At 42.9% G+C, this 21,709-nt stretch overlaps 1 protein-coding gene across 2 annotated transcripts in view; it reads right to left on the bottom strand.

Moving 5' to 3' along the window:
• Positions 1-21,709, bottom strand: part of MYO3A (myosin IIIA) — a 135,877-nt gene that overhangs the window by 22,741 nt on the left and 91,427 nt on the right. Inside the window, exons 20-28 of one of the 2 annotated variants that reach the window (XM_068405047.1) lie at positions 12,378-12,466; positions 10,490-10,619; positions 10,199-10,369; positions 7,971-8,050; positions 7,261-7,338; positions 4,668-4,873; positions 2,452-2,563; positions 778-940; positions 34-120 (exon numbers count right to left, since the gene is read on the bottom strand). In XM_068405047.1, the coding sequence (XP_068261148.1) occupies positions 34-120; positions 778-940; positions 2,452-2,563; positions 4,668-4,873; positions 7,261-7,338; positions 7,971-8,050; positions 10,199-10,369; positions 10,490-10,619; positions 12,378-12,466 (1,116 nt within the window). Of the gene's footprint in view, positions 1-33; positions 121-777; positions 941-2,451; positions 2,564-4,667; positions 4,874-7,260; positions 7,339-7,793; positions 7,836-7,970; positions 8,051-10,198; positions 10,370-10,489; positions 10,620-12,377; positions 12,467-21,709 lie in introns of both variants that reach the window. The other variant, XM_068405048.1, reaches the window with a different exon arrangement.

The following is a 21,709-nucleotide window of genomic DNA, read 5'->3' as shown; positions in this document are numbered from 1 at the left end:
ACATTAGAAGCCACGAAACTGAACAGTTCTTACTTGCTTGAAGTCTAGTAATATATTCTTCCACTTTTTTATTACTTTTTGCATTTGTGTATTCTTTACGAGCAACAAAACCCCTGTAAGCTGAAAAGAGATGTCAAAAATTAAGTAATCCATTAGGTACACAAAAGGCTGTAAGAATAAAAAAAGTCTGGAAGGAATTCAGAGCTCCCTTAAAATATTCATAAGTATTTTGCAGGCTTTATCTTTCAAAAAAAAAATGGTAAACAAGCACAAGCAGTAAATCTACATAAAAATTACCTTTTCTGGTGAGTAAAGTTATTGTGAATGAAATTAATACAAACCACAAGAGAATCAGAATGTAAAATAAGATGATGTTTGAAAGGTATTAAAAATTTCAGTTGATGTCTCTATCAACAGTGTAATTGGTCTTATTATCTAGGATGGTTAATACATTTTATTTTCATTATTATATTATACAACTGTATCAGAGCATGCCAGAATATTATTAATAACAGTATCATCTGTGAATCACATCCTTCCATTGTTAAAATTGCCTTTTAAATGTAACATTGATAAATGTAACTTCAGTAAAGAAATTGTCATAACTTGGTTAAAAGAAATTTTTCTTCATAAGACCAGATATCACCAAGTATAAGATATTTTGGGACATGTAACAGCAGGAAAACAGCAAAATCCACATCCAGCATGCACATCCATCTATCAACTGTACACACACATGAGGTTTAAGCAAAATGTTAAATGTTTTAAAGCTATTACCTGACTGTATTTTAATAGCACTTTGTTCCCTTTGTTCCTTTATCTTTTTGTATCTCCTTGAACCGAGCCACCCTCTGACATAAGCTTGAATCAAAATAATCATGTCAACTGTCTCCTTCCGCATTAAATTTAGCTGCTCCACATGATAGTATTTGAGGAATACCTTAAAAAGAGCAGGCAAACAAAAGTTTTCGTTACCCTCTCAGGCCCTGTATTCACTCAATCCATTTAACATTAACAAGAGTTACAAGTTGGTTTCAAATGATGAACAGACTCTTGAGCTGTAGTATCTAAATGATTATTCTTGTTAATGATAGCATTTTGATTGTTTGGGGTATTAGTTTACCTTACTCTCCCCTTCAACATCTTTTGTCAGTCCCTGCTTATTCATGCTTTCACAGGAAGATGTTTTAAAGTCCCAGTGCAAAACTTCAGTCTGTAACTATAAAACTGTTTTCAAAACTACGAGGCTGACATTTTTGCTAACCTCACAAATCTGATGCATGTTACATAAACATGATCCAGATCTGGAACCTTCAACCTCTCTGCTTTCCAATTTTCAATCTAAGGCATTGTTTATTTACTAAATTGCTTTTACTGAGCATGAAGCTCATACAATCCCTGAAAAACTAGTCCAGCACAAGGGATACAAACACATTCCTGGTGTATATTGGGAGAAAATAAAATGTGTAGAAAGAGCTTATGCAATTAAGACAATAATTACGCTTATTTTGCAGAATTCCCCTGACCTTTGATCACTCATTAGTACAGATACAGGTTAACCCTAATTAAAGTAAAGGTAAGCTATAGATCTCACATCTCAAGATACGCTGCTGTTGACTGTATGTTGTGCACTAGCCTCACTAAGACAGCAGAGGGAAATAAAGGCTGAGGAGGAGGTAACTTCATGGCTTCTGTCCCACCTATCCAGGAAGATGTAGAAGAAGAAAAACAGCTGTTTCTTCTACGTTGAGGTGATTTCAAATAGTTTATGATCCATCTCTCTCTATCCATATCCTTCCTGGGCACTTATGTTACATTAGCCAATAGAGAGACTTGTTGCAGCACTTGTCTGACGCTTCTTTTCTCTGGCAGACCTCCTGAGATCTGTCAGCTGGGGGGGTGGGTGTCCCTCTCTGGCACACTGGGAAGACTAGTGAGCTAGAACCAAACGCAAGAGTATGGGAACAGACATGTATTTCTCTTATAATAAAATCTTCCCCCCACTTCACATACATGGGATCATCCTGCTATCTCTTCCCCCAGTGCTCAGCAAAGTCTGCCACAGAGGCCTCTGGCTGGAAAGCCAAAAGCTTTTCCTCTCCCTTGGTGAGTCTGATTGCTCCAGGGATGAAATATAACTTCTTTTCCTTAAGAAAGCTTGGACTAAGTCACTGAGATCCTTATTACCACATTTTTTGAAAGAAAAAGCAAGTAGTGTCATTGTCACCTACTGCTTTGCACTGTGGCCTCACTAAAGCTGATCAGAATTTTAGCACGTTACAGGGTCAGGATTTCAGCCAGATGTCAGGGAACAGTACCCAGCAAAGGGTGTTTTTTTTAAACCAATAGAGACCAAGAGCTACCCCAACCAAATGGGTGAGAAAACAAATTGCTTAATAAGTTAACAATGACATACTGCAATAATGCAGGTACAGTATATTAAAAAATTACTTTAGTTTTTCCAAGAACCCAGTTGTCAAGGTGGGCTTTTTCCAAGATGGCAGCACAGGTTTCTGGGCTGACTGGAGGATCATCATTTGTTTTGTAACAGATGAGGTAATACCTAAAGACAAATATATGATTCTTTATTCCATTAACACTGAGCAATAAATGCAAATACATTTAAACCATTGATTTAAATAATAAAAACAGTTGCATGAAAGAAAACATAGCACTGAAAAAAACAAAACAGCATATGAAAGAAATTGCTGTGATTTATATGCAGTACTGAGAAACTCAATCAAAAGTGGATGAGTGACATATTGCACACCCTGGAGGGTTGTTGAATTCTATATCAACACCAGCAGGCTTTTAAAAAGTGTGCAACCCAAGTAGAGCTGTGCACCAGTTCTTTGCTGCTCTGGTTTTCTGCATTCTGTGAAAGTGATTTCAGTGTCAAAATAACAATATTTTTAAAGCTTTTCTGCCTAAATTAGCTTATTTCATATCTAGAAAGGTCATGAAAATTTCGTATCTTATCTCATGTGCTTGACCATCTACCTTTGAGATAGTTAACATGATTTGAGATGCATCCCAGCTTTTGCTACCTCCTTGGATTCAGCTTTGCAGATCCTTTTGGAACATATAGGTGCCGTTATGAGATATCATACGTAAACATTTAATCTGACAAACTCATTAATCAGAACTAATTCTGACTAGGAAAAGAGGTTAGGATGCTCATGCATAAAAATTACTTGTAACATACCAGCTCAGCTGCTGGGTAGGAAAGTTCTTGTGTGTTCCCAGGCTTTCCAAAATGTTCCGTAACAAAATGAACCATACCTATGTTGTTTTTTTTTAATTCAGGAAAATTACATGAATTATGTGTGCTTTCTGGCAGTACATTCTGCTTTTTTCTTGTTATTCAGCCTTTATACACAAAGCTTGGGTTGTACCAGCTTTAAATAACGGTAACAATTTCCTCATAGAATAATAAAAAAGAGACAATGTTGATTGCTGCATTATCACCAGTTCCTACAGCTCCTTTTTTTTTCTTTTTACTACACAATGAATTGGCTTATTTTTATTCTAACAAAATAATTTTGCCATTATCCCAGGTCTACCTGTAACTCTCAACTACTAAAAAAAAAAGACAAGGAGATAGATACTTAATAAAAATCCATTTTTGTTTGAGGGCCATATCCTGAGTACTGGAGATCTGCACAGTCTCACTGCAATCAGGGGCACGCTCTCTGGAGAGCTACCCCATTATGTTCACTGTTTTCCTCTCTTTTACCTGAACTGTAAAATTTTTTATAAAAAGCAGTGACCAAAAGCCACAGCACATCTCAGTGCAGTGATAACTACCTTTTCCCATGCTGCACTCTTCCAGAACAGTAATAGTCTCAGGATTATTCCTTCCAGAAACAGTGCTATAAAAACATCACCTTGTCCTTCCTCTCTCTCCTGGTGCACCTGCAGCACTCTGCTGCTAGTCTCTATTTCTAGTGCACTATTACTTTTAAGTCCTTCTGTGTGAATAGGTGTTGCTTGCTTCTTCCCAGTTCTGATCTGCATTCCATAAATCTCAGCTGATTCAGACTCGGGGTCTTTATTTGTAAGAGCTAAGTACAGATTAAGTACTCAGGATTAATTTTTTGGGGCGGAGGAAGAAGAGATAGTTAAACAAATTATAAAATCGTAGTGAGTTCATTACTCTTCTTCTTAACAAGTGACTAATACTTACAAATTACATTTTAAAGAAAATTATGCACTTAATAAGCTTCTCAGACCTAGATTAGCAATACCAAATTATCACCCACCCTGCACAAGCAGATGCTGCACAGTGCTGAACGTCAGGAGCTAGAGAAACTGTGGTGCCCCTTGGATGCTATTGCTCCAAATTCTCGGCTTTAATTTGAAGCATTACATTTCTAAACCTCAAGTCTTTGAAGAAAATGTGCAGATTATAAGCAAGACAATTTTTACCCAAATGTGCAGGGAGCCTGAAACAATCATCCTGAGATGCATCATCTTCCCCTACCAATCCAAAACGGGTCACTAATCTTATGCCTGAACTACTCTTTGTCATCCAGCCTGTAATTGTCTTTGTCACAGGAAATGCCTTTGTATTTTTCTTTAAAGACCACACCAAAGACACTGTGATGCTTAGCAAACACTGGGCAGCAATGATAGGAGAGAAAAAGGCTTCTTCACATCAATGTTACCGTTTTATGAAGTTAGCGAATAGTATACGGTGTGAATAACCCTGTCTTCGAATTCTTGCTGTCTCCAGAATTCCTGTGTAACGCAGCTGAACCAAGACTTTTTCTTTATCAAACTTGTTTGCCTGACGGTCGTTGTTTGGCTTGATGCACCTGACAAAATGAGGCTGGCCGACGACCATTTTGGATAACAAATCCATCAGAGAATACTGCAAGAAAGTAACAAGATATCTGCCACCAGGATATTTATAAAACTTGTATATAGGTCCATGTGTAGCTGAAATTTTATTTCCTATGATCACAATCATGTCCAAACCCATCTACATTTTAGTAAGCTGGTACTTTAATGATAGATGAAGTAAATGACCCAACAACAAGTCTAGCTTTGGTAAGATCTCTAAGTTACTAGCGTATACTACTTGAAAGAAACACTGATTCCAAATGGATGTACCAAATTCCACCCAGAACATTCTCACAAACTGCCATAATGTCTAATATATGATAGAAACTCTTCTTACACTTATTTGCTTCTCTTGGAGCCTTGTTAGGTAATTACAGCCCACTGTTTCTTTTTCCTGTTGTCACCTATTTGAAGATCCCTGTTTACCCAGAGAGTAAAAGATCGGTCTACAGATGGGAAGTAGAACAGCAGCAAGCCAGTAAATATTGCCATCCCTTCATTAGACTGGAGGAAACTAAGGCCACCCCAAAAGAGGGGCTGCTTAAACTCCTCTGATCTAGCACGTCCTGTTCATTGTATAGGCTGATGGTGATACTATAGCTGCCCCTGCCAAGAGGAAACTTTTGAGGAGGGCAAAACTAGAAGTACACAAAATCACAGTTCCAAAGTTGCACTCTTCCCACCTCACCAGGATACTAGAAGAGGGGATGCAGTTTGTAGCTCCCTGTGCCAGCTGAGGTGAATCTGGCTGTAAACAACCTTGACTAGTGTTTTGTAAAATTGCTTCATGGGAGGATCTTATTAAAACACAAATGAAGAGGCTCATTCCTCAAGATTTATCCTGACTCAACAGAAAGAGGCAGCCAGGAGGTAACGCACTTCAGCAATAGGTTGGATACATGAAACTAGTGTAGGACGTCAAGAGCCATATGTTTCCTATTAAAATGTGCAATTCGATTCTGGACAGACGCAGCACCATGCAGCAAAGTGCTTAATTAGCTTCATCACTAGTGTGCCAATGGAACACAAACAGGGAGGACACACTAATGGATAATTTTTTTTTCCACTCAGTCTGAGGTGGCAGATGCTTTTCTCAGTCACCCATAGATTTCTGCATATGAGTAAATCAGTGGGGCTGAAGCTGAATTTTCATTTAAGAGCATGAGGTGGCATGATCTGAGCAGGGATTTCTACTACAGAAAATAATAACAGAAAAGTGCAAATGTAATTAACTCATTTGCAGCCTCTGATGCTAGATGTGCTGGTAATGCACTGAATCACAGACATTAGGTTTGAATGAGATTCAATAAATTTTTCCATATAGAACTTTAAAACACCTTCCAGCTTTGGACCACCATAATACCTAGGCTGAAATTGTCCTTCGCAGTCCATAAAGCTGTGCAATTTTATCCACTAAGCAGAGATCTTGCTCCTTACTGCTCTTTGTCATAGATGTAAATGAACTCTTACAGGTCATGAACATCACCTCAGCCATCTTTATGTTTTTGCTGGGAGATACAACTAAGAGCTGGAAATTCAGAGCTGAGCCCAAGGGAACCAACTCTGTGCACCACTTTGGAGGGAAGAATGCTCTTCACACCTGTTTTCTATCACAGGACCAGCAGCACAGCCAGTGCTTTGGAAGGTCAAGAGTACTGCTGAAGGAGCCACAAGGATGGACTCAGGACAGCCTCTGAGCAGTGACCATCAAGATCTTTCTCTGGAGCTCCTGTTCCGAATTAACTTTGCCCTGTTGCTTCTTAAACTCTTAAACAAACACTATACCACTAATGTCCAATCTCCCTTTATCTCCCTTGGTGGAAAAATAAGCAACTGAAAGATTAATATCAATCATAATACATCATCATGACAGAAATGTGGCTGTGTAATCTAGTACAATTAAAGATGAAGCATCACAATCTCCTCTAGATATTTGTACTGCACAGACAGAAGGGAGGTTGTAGTGAAGGGGTAGTTGGCCTCTTCTCCTGGGCAACTAGCGATAGGACAAGAGGACACAGCCTCAAGCTTCGCCAGGGGAGGTTCAGGTTGGACATTAGGAAGAATTTCTTTACAGAAAGGGTTATTAGACATTGGAATGGGCTGCCCAGGGAGGTGGTGGAGTCACCATCTCTGGATGTGTTTAAGAAAAGACTGGACATGGCACTTAGTGCCATGGTCTAGTTGACAGGGTGGTGTCAGGGCAACGGTTGGACTCGATGATCCCCGAGGTCTCTTCCAACCTGGTTGATTCTGTGATTCTGTGATTATGTGTGACCGCTGCACCATATATGCAGTTCACAAACTCTAAATGGATCACTGTTGACTCTAAGTCAACAGATGCATTTCAAAAGAGCGAAAGAATAAACATTCATACTACTCTAGAAAAATTTATTAAAAGATCTGATATCTTACTCTAAAATAAGAAGCGACTGTCTGTGTTTTCATGCTGGTTGTCTCTCTTGGATGATGGCCGGTATCTCCTGCTTCATTCTATAAAGATGAAGAAAGAAAATGACACTTTTTATCTCTGTTGAGCCTGTAGTGCCCTTTCCGATGCCACAACAAAGCACCCCTCAGAGATCATCATTAATTAAAAAAAAGTATTCTAAACAGAAAAAGTTATAGCATGATCACTAGCACAAATCAGTTATACCAGTACATTACATTACTTTGCTACACAGTACACAAACATTCACACACAGAGGACACAATTTGATAATGGAGCATCTAAATAACTGCCACAAATAACCTGACAATGTCTGAGGTCCTGTCTGTTATTTCATCATCACCGGTATTTTAGTAGTTCTCTAAGGAACTTGACTATACTCCATACCAGTATTTCAGTTTCTCTTTTTGCTACAATAGAGCTAGGAAATAATGTTTTTTTTCCCCCTGAAGTTGTTACAAAACTATAGGCAGAAAGAAGGGAAATGTTAGGTTTTTACCTCACAGAAGGAATATGAATTGCACAACACAAAGACATCCAGCTAAACAGAAAAGAAAATAGGAGAGGGAAAAAAACCAAGGAAGGGGTTACTTGCTTACTTTTAGTACCAATAACAGTCTTGCCTTTCTAGTTTAAATTAGGGTTCAATGCAGAATCACGAGATCAGTTTTCTTACCTTTGTATGACCAATTGATTTCTGGGGGGTCCACATTTGGTAACTGATTGTAGTTCTGCTTTTAGTGTGTGCCAGGTTACCTACGGGAAGATGAAAGAAAGCAATCTACCAAAATGCTTACATCTCAACTAAACGAAAAACTATGCTGAACCACCTCATTCATGCCCCCAGTGTAAACATATGATTAGAGAAGTCATTGACTTTTTTGCAGTATGTCCTCATTTCCCCTTTCACCCTTGGGATGGAACAAGCTCTGAAGAAGTTGCATGAAGATGGAACATGGACTGAATTTTCCTCCTTCAGCACTTATGTCACCTACTAGAGCAAAAAAATAAACAGACTGCTGCAGAAGGTAGGAATGATACATCTTAGAGCATCCATGTGGTTTTACCCTAAGGAGGCTATTGTACTATAGTTCTAAGGCTACATATATATTAGTTAAAAAAAAAAAAAAAAAGCGCTAGCACCTTTCTCTGGCCCTGAGGGCAAGTGACACGGCATGACTCAAGTCTATACAGCTAAACTATATACTTCACTACTCTTTTAACCTCCTGGTAAAAACAAGGTTGTATCTTTTCACAGAGCTTGTTGGAAACCATCGCTGGCCTGTGCTTTCTCTTGAAGCGTGCCTGGGTATTTCTGTGAGACTGCTAGCTGACATGGTCCAAAACTGTCCCAGGGAGGCATGCTAACAATTAATGAGAATGGGCAATCCTGTGGGAGCGTTTCAGCTACTGTTCACTGGTCCTGTTTGGTTTACTAGCATAGACATAGTGTTAAGACTCTAACCTTGGAATTCTTAATCAAGTAATACCTTTATTATGATGACTTGAAGGACTAGGTGCATTGGAGTGGTTTACACAGACACTGGGCTTCTAAAAGAATAATGAAAATTCTTTTGAGCTTTCCATCATGTCAGTCTATGTTGATAAACCCCAACCATTGCTGCATGGTGCCATTGCTTCTGCTAATAACATAACACCTCTGGAATCTCACTCTCCACTAGGAGAGCCTGTAATCTCTCTGTGCTCAGCTACTATCAGTAAGAGGTGGATAAGCAGCTGCAAATACATGGCATGCCGAGCTAATGCGTTGTATTATGTGATGATATGAAGTGCTAAACCTCCCTTGGGCTTAGCTGAATATCACAGGGTGGGAAGGAAAGAGAGAGGATTACTCAGACCTAACTTTAGCTATCTGCAAGTGAGGTGCCTACAGGATCCCCACTGTATTCAGTGGAGAAAGGCACCTTCAGAGGAGATTCATCCCATCCTAAGAGAAACACCTGAGATAGGCAAGATGGGTTGGACTCTGGGTAAACCTCTACATTTCCACTGATTCTACATCAATAACTTAGATCAGAAATCTAACTTTCAGTTGGCTATAGCTGATGGTTTGGGTCTGTTTCAAAATGCTGCACGCAGTGATTCATAATATTTAACAAGAAGACTAAAACAACCTTCAGAGTTATCTTGCAAAACATTACTTAAGACTTGAGATCAGTTCTTGGGACCATTTGGGCCCTGACTTTGGCTCTACAGAAATTATAGTTTAGTATCTTAGCAGATATCAACAAGTCAAAAAGTTCAGGTAAGGACATTGAGCTCAGTGTTTTCGCAGGAACACTGACTTAAAATAGACCTTCAAGACCAAATTTTGCATTCCACCAGCAAAGCTCCCTTTGTGAAGAATAGGAGCCTTGCCAAAACCTCAGTTTCTGTAAGCTACGATAACATTTTATAGAAATTTCTGTTAGGCTCTTTCAATTTAGCTTTTCTGTTCTACTACAAGTACATCTCCCCTGTAGTTGTACAAGAAAGTAATGCTGTAAAGTACATACTGTATGACATCAATGCCATCACACAGGGAGTAATACAACACAATAGCAAACTGGTTGTAAGGAGACTTACCCATCATTCTAAAATGGCAGGTAGGACACTCTGCAAGGACCTGGTTCAACTAATGTGCAACTTAGAAGTAATTTCTGTAGAGCCAGTCATACTCCTCCACCCCAACTTATGAACTCCCTGAGGAAGGGCTCACTACTGGGACCCCATCAGTTACCTGTTGTAAAGGACTAAAAGACTGGGGAAATAGAGTGTCTCTTCACTCTTTGCAGCAGATGTTAGGAGCCCCAGCCTTGGTTCTCTACTACTTTAGAGAAAAATTGCACTGAGAAAACCCAGGCAATTTCTATATGCCCTGTTCAAAAAAGGCCAGTGACTTACCTGATCCTTGCTGTTCAGTCCTCAACTCAAGAGATGCACTCCACTCCCTGTTTTGCTCCCCTACCCTGAAGAGAGGACCCTGAAAGAAGCCTCTACCACTTCCTTGGCACTTGACCAGACCAATCCCTCCCCTGCAGCTTGAGATGGCTGGGGCTCCATTCTGTATAGATTCTATGGTTGGAAAGTTAAGCCACAAAGTGTATAATGTCGTCAACAAATGGTCATATGAAACCTAGCAGTGGTCATCACAAAGGCTAGAGAAGAATAAGAAGATTACCACAATAGCAATACCTGTTTTTGTAAGAGGATGGGTTACCAACTGTCGTGTCAGATTGTTTTCAGATGATCGCAGTAGCAGCACAATATCAGCTGGCAAAGTATCTCTATTTTTGGCTAGGAATCCGCTTGCATTATATAGAACCTGTTTAAAAAGTGCATTTATGCATCTTCTGGGTTTTTGAAACATAAACCTTGTAAATTTAAGCACTTTGGCATGTGGCTTTCAATATATCAAGATACACAAAGAGTTTTTCAGCCATCAGGCTTGCTCTTGCTTACAGTCTTTCTTTTGATCACTGAAAGTTCTAACTTTTCAATATTGAGAATCATTATGAAGCAAATCACTAAAAGCAAATCCATCATTCCAAAGTAGCTTGAGACATTTATTTTCCCTAATGCAGGTATGTTAATACTAGTTTTAGCCAGTGGGGATTTATCACTAGAACAAATGTATTGTAGTCCTCCTTTACACCAGTACATGTGTAAATGCACAATTAACAATGCACTTGATTTCAACCATATCACACTGGATTACCCATATGATTGTACAATCTTTCCGTCCCATTCATATCGTGCTGTACTGGACCCAGGACTTACCACTCTTCCTAGAGATCTCTGTATTAATTGTAGAGGAAGTTTGTAAAATCACAAACTGCATATTGGCAATTGAAATATCTCTAAAAATTCCAGGAATGGTGTACCTAACTCAAAAAGTACCTCCAGGCCTCCATCTCAATGATGCTGCAAAGGACCCACAAGAAAACCTTGCCTGTGAAGAAGGGTAGAAGGCACTGGCATATTTAATTTAGAAAAAACCCTCACAAAACAACCCAGTAATATTCTTAAATTACAAAAGAGGCTTGTAAAGGAAGAAGAAATAAATTGTTCTCCAGTTCCACAGTAAACAGGACTAGGAGTAATGAACTTACACCACAGCAATGGAGATATAAGTTAGTAGGAGAAAATTCCTAATGAAAAAGCTTGTTGAACACTGGCAAGGGCTGATGGGGCACTGGTGGAATCCCCATCTCCAGTGGCTGGTATCAGGAATGGTACAGGGAGAGCTGGCTCTCTGCTCCTCAGCAGTGAGATATGCTATGCTGGTGAAGTGTAATTCAGCTGGAGATGAGGTTCAGAGGAGTTACTGCAGGCCTTTTGTAGCTGTCTGTCTTACACAAGGGGCAAGTTATCTTCCATCAGCTGATGGGCAGTATGTTGCCTCTTTCTAGGCCAGCTGCTCCAGCACTGCACAGACCCAACATAGTTTCCTATGTGAGACAGCAATTCCCACTCCATACCCTTTAAATGAGCTCAAAAGGAGGTGTGAGCTTCTACTTTCACAAGGCAAGGTACAGGTGACCAGTGGCATCTTACTGCAGTGCATAGCAACTCCTCATGAGTTTGAAAGGCATGTGCAGCAAGTCACCTTGCACAGGAGGGCAAGACGCTGCTCATCAAATGAAGCAGAAAGCAGGGCCTGCACTATCTATCTGGCTGATGACAAAGTACAGAACTAAGTGAGGCTGATGGGGTGTAGGAGGTAGGAGAAAGAATGGAGCTGGATCCTGATTCGAAGCAGTGGGAACAAGCATGACACAGGACTTTGAGGAACTAAGGGGAAGAGCACTGAGTTGCATTACATAATGGTCATGTTTTGGTTCTTCTATAATACAGTCAGTTCATTTACCTGGTGACATTTAAGAAAAATACACTCCTGCTATTGTTTTTGTTTTATGAGGGAAAATAACTTTTCAATTTACTTTTAATGTGTAAGGCACTGCCAACATTTCCATGTCAGGCCTGAATAGATGATGGTTGAGAATCAACCCAGCCGGACTCTTCTGTTTCCTTCCAGCCCTACCATTACACAATCCCCAACTAACATCATTATATCTCTTACCTTTCCTGCATAATGATAAATCCCAAAGGTTAGATCTACTCTTTTGGGTCTCCAAAAATATTTTGACTTCAAATTATCTTCAAATTTTTCTGAAAGGAAACACATAGTTTATCTTACTGGAGTTACTGTACAACAAGTTGTTGTTCTTCTAAAGTTGTGTCCCTCTAAGGATATTGCCTGACTTCTCAGACAACATAGAGGTACAAAACTGACTCTGATGATTTTAAGGACAAATATACCATAATGGTCTTGTAACAAAAGGCACCAGATAGATAGAGAATATGGGAGCTCTTGGATCAGTTACTGTCCTGGTTTGGCCCAAACCAGGCCAATTAGTCTTAGAGAAACCAAGGTCACTGCTAAATTCCTCACTGCTTACGAGTGAAGAGCCAAAGGGGGGTCGCAGCTGCAGGGGGGAGCAGACAGGGCAGGTGACCCAAGATTGACCAACGAGGTATTCCATCCCACACACATCATTCTCACTTTCCTATTTATCACTAACCCACTGCCTCCTGGAGGTGGGGCCCAGGAGGGAGGGGCCCTCCTGTCTCCCACTGATTGGTACCAGCTTTGCCAATTTTCCAGTTAAAAGCCTGCAGGTGTGATGGCAGGGAGAGCTATTGCATTTTCCCCTCTGCCCGTGCTGGGGGGAGGTACTGCATTTTCCCCTCTGCCTGTGCTGGGGGAGCAACTCTGCCTGAGGAGGATTTCCAAGCTCTCAATCTTGGCTTTGTATATATTTGTATATATTTGTATATATTTGATTATTTCTATTATTATTGTTATTATATTCTTTTTCATTATTATAGTTTATTAAAACTGTTTTAACTTTCCAACCCATAAGTCTCTCTCCCTTTTCCCTTTCCCTTTCCCTTGGTGGGGGGGAGAGGGTTAACAGAGAGCATCTGCCACCTGGTTAATAGCTGGCCCAGCTTTAAACCGTGACAGATTCATTGGTGCCCAACGTGGGGCTCAAGAGAAGCTCCAACAGGTTGCTCTGATAAGTTGAATCCTGGCTCTGGTGGGAGGAGACCCAGAGGGCTCAGCTGAGAGAATATCAGATTTCTTCCTTTGAGATTTACAAGGGGTTGGAAAGTTAAAACAGATAGTGAAGATGGTGATGTCATTTTTGAATGCTGTGTTATCTCATCTTTTTATGGAGTTTCTTTCACAATTGAGTATTGCAATGATGCCTTACCTGCCGTGGGCACTGTGTTATTGCTTGCTTCTTATGAATGTTTACATGCAGTTTAGCAGTGGGCGCTGGTCGAAATGTATTGTTTTGGTATGGGGTTTGATACTGATTTATGCTGTGATAAACTGGGCAGTTAATATTCCGATCTCTTATCTCTATGACACAATGATGGGCAGCTTTAATCGCGAATCAGTAGCAGCAACTTCATCTGCGCGCTCCAGGCGTCCTTTAGCTGATTCTGTTAATGATTACACTTCCAGTTTTACTTTGGGAAATACTACCTTCTCCTTTTCTGCCAAGCTGATTCCACTAGATTTTGCGAAATTAGGATGGTGCTGTCTAGGTGGCATGTTTTTATTTTTGGTTGTCCTGAATGTGTTTCTGATGTGGGATAAGATTAAATATCGGTGCAGGGACAGTTGTAGGTGTTATGCAGCCACCTCAGATCCTACAGTGTGTACTGCCGCTACAGCCACTAAACCCACTGAAACCTCGGCAGCCTGTACCACAGCTGCTACACCCCCCAAGATGGCCACTGCAGCTACTCAGACTCTCAGCACTCCCAAGACAGCCACTGCATCTACTCAGACTCCAGCATCTATCGAATCTCTACCAATTGCTCCTGTAACCAGGAAGAAATACCAAAAGAAATCAGCTCGTGAAGAGAAGGATGATGACTTAGAGCCTTCTAAGGCAGAGCCATCATATGACCCAGGTGAGGGCCCTTCTCAGGCAGAGTTAGGGCCTGACACAGATGGGGGTTTCCTCGATCGTCCTTTTAAAGCAGACCCATCACAGAAGAAAGGTCCTTCTAAAGTAGAACTATCACAAGAGGAGGACTCGGACGTAGAGATAACCTACCACTCCTTATCCCTGAAGGACCTGAGAAATATAAGGAAAGACTTCAGCCGTTATGACGGTGAACCTATTATTACTTGGCTGCTCCGATGCTGGGATAATGGGGCAGAGAGCATGCAATTAGATGGCAGAGAAGCCAGACAGTTGGGATCCCTGTCCAGAGATGGTGGTATTGATAAGGCGCTCGCAAGAAAGTCAAACACTGTCAGTCTCTGGAGGCGACTCTTGTCAGCTGTAAAGAGCAGGTATCCCTATAAAGATGATGTTATGAGTCACCTAAGCAAATGGACCACTATAGAAAAAGGTATTAACTACCTTAGAGAACTGGCTGTGCAAGAGATCATTTATAGACACCCACGGGACATTGTAGATCCTGTAGATCCTGATGAAGTGGAATGCAACCGATCCATGTTCCGGAAGGTTGTGAAGAATGCTCCACCGACATATACCCATACATTGTCAATATTAGTCTGGGGAGAAGATGCTATGGCACGATCTAGTGTGGGTGAAATGGCTAACTGTATGCGACAGTATGAAGATAGTATTTCTTCCCCACTGCAGGCACGCATCTCGGCTGTGGAAAAACTGACTAAGGAGAACAAGGACTCATTTAAACAACTGTCAGACAAACTGTCCATGATCGAGAATAAACTTGACTCTCTACCTACACAGGCGCGTGTTGCAGCTGTTAAGAGAAAACGTTCTCCTACAGGACCAGCTCAAAGGAAACAGAACACATCACGAGGTATCCTGTGGTTTGCCCTGCGTGGTTATGGGGAGGACATGAGCAGATGGCATGGACAACCTACCAGTACCCTACAGGCACGAGTACGTGAGTTGCAAGCTAAAAGAAATACCAGAGAGAATTTTCCTAGGAGGATGGCTGCTCCAGTTACCAGTGAGCAGGACCCCAGTCAGGGTAGATGGGCCTCAAATCACTTTTTCCCAAGTGTGAATAGGAGAAATGAAGGTCCAGTCCCTGTGAGCAGCACAAATCCATTTCTTAATTAGGGGGGCCCTGCCTCCAGCCAGGTGGAGGAGAGGGACAACCGAGTTTATTGGACTGTGTGGATTCGATGGCCTGGCACATTAAAACCACAAAGGTATCGAGCCCTGGTAGACACTGGTGCACAGTGCACCCTAATGCCATCGGATCATAAAGGGGCAGAATCTATCAGCATTTCAGGAGTAACAGGAGGATCTCAAGTGTTATCTGTATTGGAGGCCGAAGTGAGCCTAACTAAAACTGAATGGAAAAAGCACCCCATTGTGACTGGCCCAGATGCTCCGTGCATCCTTGGCATAGATTACCTCAAGAGCGGGTATTTCAAGGACCCAAAAGGGTATAGATGGGCCTTTGGTATAGCAGCTGTAGAGACTGAGGACATTAAACAGCTGTCTACCTTGCCTGGCCTCTCAGAAGATCCTTCTGTTGTGGGGTTGCTGAAGGTTGAAGAACAACAGGTACCAATTGCTACTACCACGGTGCACCGACGACAATATCGCACCAATCGAGACTCCCTGATCCCCATTCATAAACTGATTAGACAATTAGAAAATCAAGGAGTGATTGGCAAGACTCGCTCACCCTTTAATAGTCCTATATGGCCAGTGTGAAAGTCTGATGGAGAATGGAGATTAACTGTGGACTATCGTGGCCTAAATGAAGTTACGCCACCGCTGAGTGCTGCTGTGCCAGACATGCTAGAACTTCAATACGAACTGGAGTCAAAGGCAGCCAAGTGGTACGCCACCATAGACATTGCTAATGCATTTTTCTCTATTCCTTTGGCACCAAAGTGCAGGCCACAGTTTGCTTTTACCTGGAGAGGTATCCAGTACACCTGGAATCGACTGCCCCAGGGGTGGAAACACAGTCCTACTATTTGCCATGGACTGATCCAGACTGCACTAGAAGAGGGTGGAGCTCCAGAACATTTGCAATATATTGATGACATCATTGTGTGGGGTGATACAGCAGCAGAAGTTTTTGACAAAGGGGAGAAAATAATCCAAATTCTTCTGAAAGCTGGTTTTGCCATAAAAAGAAGCAAGGTCAAGGGACCTGCCCGGGAGATCCAGTTTTTAGGGATTAAATGGCAAGATGGGCGTCGCCAGATCCCGATAGAGGTGATCAACAAAATAACAGCCATGTCCCCACCAACTAACAAAAAGGAAACACAAGCCTTCTTAGGCGTTGTGGGTTTCTGGAGAATGCATATTCCAGATTACAGCCAGATTGTACGCCCTCTTTATCAAGTGACCAGAAAGAAGAATGATTTTCAGTGGGGCCCTGAACAACGACAGGCTTTTGAACAGATTAAACAAGAGATTGTGCATGCAGTAGCCCTTGGGCCAGTCCGTACGGGACAAGATGTTAAAAATGTGCTCTACACCTCAGCTGGGGACAATGGTCCTACCTGGAGCCTCTGGCAGAAAGTACCAGGGGAGACTTGAGGTCGACCCCTAGGATTTTGGAGTCGAGGATACAAGGGTTCCGAGGCCAATTACACTCCAACTGAAAAAGAGATACTGGCAGCATATGAAGGAGTTAGAGCTGCTTCAGAGGTAATTGGTACTGAAGCACAACTTCTCCTGGCACCTCGATTACCAGTACTAGGCTGGATGTTCAAGGGTAAGGTTCCTACTACCCATCATGCAACTGATGCGACGTGGAGTAAATGGATTGCATTAATTACGCAGAGGGCTCGAATAGGAAACCCTAATCGCCCAGGAATCTTAGAAGTGATCATGGACTGGCCAGAAGGCAAAGACTTCGGAATGCCGCCAGAAAAGGAGGTGACACGTGCTGAAGAAGCCCCACCATATAATGAACTACCAGAGGATGAGAAGCAGTATGTCCTGTTCACCGATGGATCCTGCCGTCTTGTAGGAAAGCATCGGAAGTGGAAAGCTGCTGTATGGAGTTCCATACGACGAGTCACAGAAGCCACAGAAGGACAAGGTGAATCAAGTCAATTTGCAGAGGTAAAAGCCATCCAGCTGGCTCTAGACATTGCTGAACAAGAAAAGTGGCCAAGGCTGTATCTTTATACTGACTCATGGATGGTAGCAAATGCCTTGTGGGGGTGGTTAAAGCAGTGGAAGCGAAGCAACTGGCAGCGCAAAGGGAAACCTATTTGGGCTGCTGAATTGTGGCAAGATATTGCTGCTCGGCTAGAGAAACTAGTCGTGAAGGTACGTCATGTAGATGCTCACGTACCTAAAAGTCGGGCAACTGAGGAACATCGAAACAACCAACAAGCGGATCAAGCTGCTAAAGTGTTCCAAATAGATTTGGACTGGGAACACAAAGGTGAACTATTTTTAGCTCGGTGGGCTCATGACACTTCAGGTCATCAAGGAAGAGATGCAACATACAGATGGGCTCGTGACCGAGGGGTGGACTTAACCATGGACTCTATTGCACAGGTTATCCATGATTGTGAAACATACGCCGCAATTAAGCAAGCCAAACGGTTAAAACCTTTGTGGTATGGGGGACGGTGGTTGAAATATAAATATGGGGAGGCCTGGCAAATTGACACTATCACACTCCCTCAAACCCGCCAGGGTAAACGTTATGTGCTTACCATGGTGGAGGCGACCACCGGATGGCTGGAAACATACTCTGTGCCCCATGCCACTGCCCGGAACACTATTCTGGGCCTCGAAAAGCAAATCTTGTGGCGACACGGCACACCAGAGAGAATTGAGTCAGACAATGGGACTCATTTCAAAAACAGTCTCATAGACAACTGGGCCAAAGAGCATGGCATCGAATGGGTATATCACATCCCCTATCATGCACCAGACTCTGGGAAAGTTGAACGGTATAATGGGCTGTTAAAAACTACCCTGAAAGCAATGGGGGGTGGAACCTTTAAAAACTGGGATAAACATCTGGCACAAGCTACGTGGTTAGTTAACACCAGGGGATCTATCAATCGAGCTGGCCCTGCTCAGTCAGACCTTTTACATACAGTAGAAGGAGATAAAGTCCCGGTGGTGCATGAAAGGAATCTATTGGGAAAAACTGTCTGGATTCTTCCTGCAACGGGCAAAGGTAAACCCATTCGTGGGATTGCTTTTGCTCAGGGACCTGGATGTACTTGGTGGGTGATGTTGCAAGATGGTGAAGTCCGATGTGTCCCTGAAGGTGATCTGATTCTGGGTGAGAATACTTAAGTCTGAACTGTATGTTGTTACTGCATAAGTGTCTTTCAGGTTAAGACAGTGGTGATGAGACCGGAACTAGCTTCATCAAGTGGCGTCCAGTAACCTCCTCGAGTCTGACATCTTTAACCTGCAACCCGTGGGCACGAACCATGACGAAAGAGAGACTGCTAGCCAGAGAGATTGCTGAGAGACTGCTAGCCAGATGGAAACCCACAATCCTGAACCAAATGAACTTAATGAACTTTTTGTATAGAGATGAATCATAAACTAGTGATATGTGTATATATATTTGAAAATGAAAAGGTAGTGGTGATCTGAGTATGACGTGAATGGTATGGAATAAGGGGTGGAATGTCCTGGTTTGGCCCAAACCAGGCCAATTAGTCTTAGAGAAACCAAGGTCACTGCTAAATTCCTCAGTGCTTACGAGTGAAGAGCCAAAGGGGGGTCGCAGCTGCAGGGGGGAGCAGACAGGGCAGGTGACCCAAGATTGACCAATGAGGTATTCCATCCCACACACGTCATTCTCACTTTCCTATTTATCACTAACCCACTGCCTCCTGGAGGTGGGGCCCAGGAGGGAGGGGCCCTCCTGTCTCCCACTGATTGGTACCAGCTTTGCCAATTTTCCAGTTAAAAGCCTGCAGGTGTGATGGCAGGGAGAGCTATTGCATTTTCCCCTCTGCCCGTGCTGGGGGGAGGTACTGCATTTTCCCCTCTGCCTGTGCTGGGGGAGCAACTCTGCCTGAGGAGGATTTCCAAGCTCTCAGTCTTGGCTTTGTATATATTTGTATATATTTGTATATATTTGATTATTTCTATTATTATTGTTATTATACTCTTTTTCATTATTATAGTTTATTAAAACTGTTTTAACTTTTCAACCCATAAGTCTCTCTCCCTTTTCCCTTTCCCTTTCCCTTCTGGGGGGGGGTAGAGGGTTAACAGAGAGCATCTGCCACCTGGTTAATAGCTAGCCCAGCTTTAAACCGTGACAGTTACTTACTTTGTACCAATTTTTTTCTGTATGACCTCAGAAAATTGCTTGCCTTTCTACGCTTTTGATCTTCACATATAAAACAATGTAGTAATCCTTCTTAAGGATTCCTTGGGGAATTGCGAGGAAATATTTACCAATTGATTGAGGGCCTCTGTACTGTCACAGAATCACAGAATGTTAGGGATTGGAAGGGACCTCGAAAGATCATCTAGTCCAATCCCCCTGCCGGGGCAGGATTGCCTAGACCATATCACACAGGAACGCGTCCAGGCGGGTTTTGAATGACTCCAGAGAAGGAGACTCCACAACCTCTCTGGGCAGCCTGTTCCAGTGTTCGGTCACCATCACCGTAAAGAAGTTTTTCCTCAAATTTAAGTGGAACCTCCTGTGTTCCAGCTTGCACCCATTGCCCCTTGTCCTGTCAAGGGATGTCACTGAGAAGAGCCTGGCTCCATCCTCATGACACTTGCCCTTTACATATTTATAAACATTAATGAGGTCACCCCTCAGTCTCCTCTTCTCCAAGCTAAAGAGACCCAGCTCCCTCAGCCTCTCCTCATAAGGGAGATGTTCCACTCCCTTAATCATCTTCGTGGCTCTGCGCTGGACTCTCTCTAGCAGTTCCCTGTCCTTCTTGAACTGAGGGGCCCAGAACTGGACACAATACTCCAGATGCGGCCTCACCAGGGCAGAGTAGAGGGGGAGGAGAACCTCTCTCGACCTGCTGACCACACCCCTTCTAATACACCCCAGGATGCCATTGGCCTTCTTGGCCACAAGGCCACACTGCTGGCTCATGGTCATCCTGCTGTCCACTAGGACCCCCAGGTCCCTTTCCCCTACGCTGCTCTCCAACAGGTCTGCCCCCAACTTGTACTGGTACATGGGGTTGTTCTTGCCCAGATGCAGGACTCTACACTTGCCCTTGTTATATTTCATTAAATTTCTCCCCGCCCAACTCTCCAGCCTGTCCAGGTCCCTCTGAATGGCTGCTCAGCCTTCCGGCGCGTCAGCCACTCCTCCCAGTTTTGTGTCATCAGCGAACTTGCTGACAGCGCACTCTAATCCCTCATCCAAGTCATTAATGAATATATTGAATAGAACTGGTCCCAGTACCGACCCTTGCAGGACTCCGCTAGACACAGACCTCCAACTGGACTCTGTCCCATTGACCACCACTCTCTGGCTTCTTTCCTTCAGCCAGTTCACAATCCACCTCACTACCCGATCATCCAGACCACACTTCCCCAGTTTAGCTGCGAGGATGCTGTGGGAGACCGTGTCAAACGCTTTACTGAAATCAAGATAGACCACATCCACAGCTTTACCATCATCTATCCACCAGGTTATGTCCTCATAAAAGGCTATCAGGTTGGTTGAGCATGACTTCCCCTTGGTGAAGCCATGCTGAGTGCCCCTAATGATCCCCCTATCCTTGATGTGCCTAGAGACAGCACCAAGGACAAGTTGTTCCATCACCTTTCTGGGGATGGAGGTGAGGCTGACCGGTCTATAGTTACCCGGGTCCTCCTTCTTTCCCTTTTTGAAGACTGGAGTGACATTCGCTTTCCTCCAGTCCTCAGGCACCTCTCCCATTCCCCACGACTTAGCAAAGATGATGGAGAGTGGCCTAGCAATGACTTCCGCCAGCTCCCTCAGCACCCGCGGGTGCATCCCATCAGGGCCCATGGATTTATGGATGTCCAGATTGCTTAATTGGTCCCTGACCCAGCCCTCATCTACCAAGACAGATTCCTCCTCTATCCTGACTTCTTCTGAGGCCTCAGGGGTCCGGGGCTCCTCAGGACAGCCTCCAGCAGTATAGACAGAGGCAAAGAAGGCATTCAGTAACTCCGCCTTCTTTTTATCCTCTGTCTCCAGGGCACCCACCTCATTCATCAGTGGGCCTACATTGCCTCTAGTGTTCGCTTTACCTGCAATGTATTTGAAGAAGCCCTTTCTGTTGTCCTTGACCTCTCTTGCAAGGTTTAATTCCAAGGAGGCCTTAGCTTTCCTAGTTGCCTCCCTACATCCTCTGACAACAGACTTATCTTCCTCCCAAGTGGCCAGCCCCTCCTTCCATGATCTGTACACTCTCTT

This window comes from Nyctibius grandis, chromosome 7 (assembly GCF_013368605.1).
Source record: "Nyctibius grandis isolate bNycGra1 chromosome 7, bNycGra1.pri, whole genome shotgun sequence".
NCBI classification, from domain to species: Eukaryota; Metazoa; Chordata; class Aves; order Nyctibiiformes; family Nyctibiidae; genus Nyctibius; species Nyctibius grandis.
The sequence above is the reverse complement of the archived record's forward strand: the minus strand, read 5'-3'. Positions and strand labels throughout refer to the sequence as shown.